The sequence below is a fragment of the Pteropus alecto genome, unplaced genomic scaffold (genome assembly GCF_000325575.1).
Source record: "Pteropus alecto unplaced genomic scaffold, ASM32557v1 scaffold190, whole genome shotgun sequence".
Taxonomy (NCBI): Eukaryota; Metazoa; Chordata; class Mammalia; order Chiroptera; family Pteropodidae; genus Pteropus; species Pteropus alecto.
The window spans coordinates 3623601-3627705 of NW_006430462.1; the positions used below are offsets into that span (position 1 = coordinate 3623601).

General features: G+C 55.7%; 1 protein-coding gene across 1 annotated transcript in view; it reads left to right on the forward strand.

Annotated features, from left to right (window-relative positions):
- The first annotated feature begins 3311 nt into the window (after nt 1–3311).
- NEFH (neurofilament heavy) overlaps nt 3312–4105 on the forward strand; it is a 7996-nt gene continuing 7202 nt past the window's right edge. The window contains exon 1 of the mRNA XM_006904888.3: nt 3312–4105. This exon is cut by the window's right edge and continues 113 nt beyond it. Coding sequence (XP_006904950.1) covers nt 3363–4105 — 743 coding nt within the window. The 5' untranslated portion in view covers nt 3312–3362.

Consider the following 4105-nt stretch of genomic DNA (forward strand, 5'->3'; position numbering starts at 1 on the left):
AGTAAGGCCCCATTCTTGAATGGGTGTTTCAGTGTGGGCTGCCATGGGAGACACTTGGGGGCAAGAAGTGCCTGTGGTCAAACAAGTTTGGGGAACCCAGCACACTGAACTCACTCTTGGGGGATTCCCCATGCTCATTGCCAAATTCAGACTCCAAGAGCCCTGTTTAGTCATGAAACTCCCTCTTTTCCTCTCTTTTTAAGATGAACACTTATCATTGTCATGAAGAAGGTACCTTGGGAAATGCTGGACTAGGATTTGGGAAGGACTTGAGAATCCTTATCCTAAAGAGGCAATTTTAGAAGTTTATGGAGTTCCATAATCTCGGTATTTATTGTGTGCCTATTACATTGCAGGTACTCAGTAAATATGTGATGGATGGATGAATGAATATGTTGTTGTACTCACTTCCAAAAAGTATGAATTTGGGGGAGGATTCAAACCAAAAGACTCATAGCAGAATCATTTTTAGTCCCCGCTAGATCACAAGTGTAGCAGAAGAACTAATGGAAGTTATTCATCTGTCTATTCATTCATTCATTCATTCACCCAATGATAACACAGAGTGATAAGTGCGATACAGTGGATTAGCACTAGAGACCATGGAGGGAATCATTAACTAAATATATGGGTAAAGGAGGCCAGAGATGGCTTCCTGGAGGTGAGCCTGAAGGGCCCTTTGGGAGACTGACCGCAGGACTCCTATCTTCATGTCATTTTCCCAGCCACACAAATCATGCTTAGGATTTCTTGCTTGAAATTCACAGGAAGCTGTGATTCTATAGTTGTGGCCCGCAAGCCTTGACAGAATCTATCTTGGCCCCTCTCTCCTCTTTCATTTGGTCCTTCCCAACACCACCCCCCCTCCTTGTTATCAGCTGCCTGTCAGCTTCCTACACCCAGAGGATGTCTCTGCTTTCTGCAGATGACTGAAAAGACCCAAAGGAACAAGACAAAATTCCAAGCAAAATGAAAAGTAAATGGGGAGCTGGGTGAAAGCAAGGGGGCCTCCGCAAAGTGCCATTCTCAAAAACCTGAGACCAGACACTCACCTCCATCCTCCCAGCACCAACTGCAAACCAAACCCTCTGCCCCTTGCAAGCTGGAGCACATGCCTGGATCTTTAAATGGGGGAAAAAAATGCTTCATCATGTTCTGTTTCTCCGTGCAAAACCAGAAACTCCCTTCCCCCTCTGCTCTCCTCCCCAGTGTACTCTCCTTGCAGTAAAATGTGGTTAAAGGGACAGCACCTTCACTTCCCTATCACTAAGGGTCTACTTAGAACCAGGGGGTTGGGAATGAGGTGGATGACAAACAGAAAAGAATTGGCACAGGCCTTTCCTGGGGGATCAGTCTGTCCCCATCTTGGGGATCCCACAGAAGGAAAACCAGTGTAAACTTGAAGTGTAGTAAGGGTTGAGATGACTGCCTAAGGGAAGCTCACATATGGGGGGGAGTCTACGCTAACTCTCCAGGGGGTTTCAAGGCTCTTTTCCAGCATCAAGCATCCCTGGGGGGTTCTTTCAGCTCCCAACAAAGGAGCGGGACTGCTCTAGTGTGTGCATATGGGAGAACTTCACAGAAAACAGGGGACCAGACCCCCAGCAGAAAGGGGAGGAGCTGAGTCTTTGGCTCCTTGTGTGACCCGGCCAGACCATTCACCCTGCCCCCCAGTTCCCCATCTGCATAGCACAATGGTCAGGCTCGGGGAAGATGCATACCTCCCTCCCTTCCCCCCAAGGTAAAGGCAAAGATTAACCCCTTTTTCCCTGACAAGGAGCAGGCCCTGTCCCCGGTGCTGAAGTGCCATTCGTAGCGCTGTCCCCACTCCCAAGGCATTTAAAGAGCCAAAACTGAAAAAAAGTAAAATAACACCAGCAAGTTGCAGGGCCCTCCTTTTTATACCTGATCCTCTGATAGGGCTTATGGGAATTAAGAGACTTTTGCTCCCTGAAAGCATCCTGCCATTTCCCTGGGAGTTAGAAGAGATGTCTATCATGGCATCCACTTATCTGTTGTGGGAGCTGGAAGAGAGATGCCAAGGTGAAACTGAAGAGATGAGGGGAAAGGGAGAAAGATGAACTTCCAAGTTGTGGGAAAGCAGCTGCCATATTCACAGGCAGTACATGGGTTCCCATCCCCCAGTTCAGGCAGAGGACTACCCTTCCTCTCAAAGCCAAAGCTGCTTGGAGAGCTAGGGGTCTCAGGTTGCAGCCTGTCCCAGGGCAAGGCCCCCTCTTTGCACAGATAGGAAAACTGATGGGGGAGGAGAACACAACTTATTCAAGGTCATTTGGCCAGCAAACTGTGGAGCTGACCTTGGTGTGCAGACCCTGGCCTGAATGACTACTAGCACACCTGTCACTTACCCCCACTCGACACAGGTGCCAGCTCTCCCATCTTCATGCACAGTCCCCCGCAGCAACCCCACTCTTGGTTTTCTGACCCTTGCACTTAGCCCAAGTTCCTCTTATGCAGGGGATCCCCTGTCCCCTTCACTGAGGGTCTCTATTGCTGGAGCTGGCTAAAAGATCTCCCACCTCCTATCTTGCGGAGACCACTGTGCCCCACCCCCAGTCTGGTCTTCCCTCTCTCCATCCTCTGCAGTATCTCCCATACCTTCAATTCAGGGTAGTCTTGCCACCCTCCCCAACTCCAGGTCTCCTTCCTCTATTCCGGAGTTTCTTGAGCCCCCTCTCGGTGGCCCCTGTAGTTATTAGGGGAACCGTGTACCTCCATGCAGAGTTCCTCTATCTCTACCCTCTGTCCACCATGCCTCCATTCAGTACTATCATGCTCCCTCCCCTATTCCATGGCGGCTGCAGACACTCTGCACCCCCTATCTGGAGCGCCTATCGGGAAAATCTTGTGCCCCATCTCACACAGGGGTCCCTTAATCTTACTGGCTATAGTCTTCCACCGCTCCATCCCGGAGGCTTCCTGCCTCTATCCCCATCATCTCTCCTTGTCCTCTCCCCATTTTGGGTCCCTTCTCTTATTCTGAACACAGTAGCTGTTCCAATCTGCACCCGGGGGGGTCCCCGCCAGTCCACTCTGGGAGTCCTCTACCTCCTGACCTGACCTGGGGGGCGGGGGGGCTCTTCTGACGCCGCGTGGATTCCCCTTCACTCCTTGGCCCCTCCTGCCCCGCCCTTCTCACTGCGGCGGAGCAGACCGGCCCCGGGGCGCCGGGGAGGAGGCGGAGAGGGCGGGGCCCTCCTCCCTCGCCCCCCCCAACTGCCGAGGGGCTGGACCCGGCCGGACTGCTATAAAAGGGCCGGGTGTCCTGGTGCTGCCGCAGTGCCGCCCGCCCCGTCCCGTCCCGGTCTCCCGCTCCGCTGGCGGCCGCACCTGCTCCAGCCATGATGAGCTTCAGCGGTGCGGATGCACTGCTGGGCGTCCCGTTCGCGTCGCTGCACGGAGGTGGCAGCCTGCACTACGCGCTGGCTCGCAAGGGCGGTGCTGGTGGAGCGCGCTCGGCCGCTGGCTCGTCGAGCGGCTTCCACTCATGGGCGCGGACGTCCGTGAGCTCCGTGTCGGCCTCGCCGAGCCGCTTTCGCAGTGCGGCAGTCGCTTCAAGCACCGACTCGCTAGACACGGTGAGCAACGGACCGGAGGGCTGCGTGGTGGCGGCGCGCAGCGAGAAGGAGCAGTTGCAGGTGCTGAACGACCGCTTTGCGGGTTACATCGATAAGGTGCGGCAACTCGAGGCGCACAACCGCAGCCTAGAGGGCGAGGCGGCGGCGCTGAGGCAGCAGCAGGCGGGCCGCGCCGCAATGGGAGAGCTGTACGAGCGTGAGGTGCGCGAGATGCGCGGCGTCGTGCTGCGCCTGGGCGCAGCGCGCGGCCAGTTGCGCCTGGAGCAGGAGCACCTGCTCGAGGACATCGCGCACGTGCGCCAGCGCCTGGACGACGAGGCCCGACAGCGCGAGGAGGCTGAGGCAGCGGCGCGCGCTCTCGCGCGTTTTGCGCAGGAGGCGGAGGCAGCTCGCGTCGATCTACAGAAGAAGGCGCAAGCCCTGCAGGAAGAGTGCGGCTACCTGCGGCGCCACCACCAGGAGGAGGTGGGCGAGCTGCTCAGCCAGATCCAGAGCTGCGGCGCCGC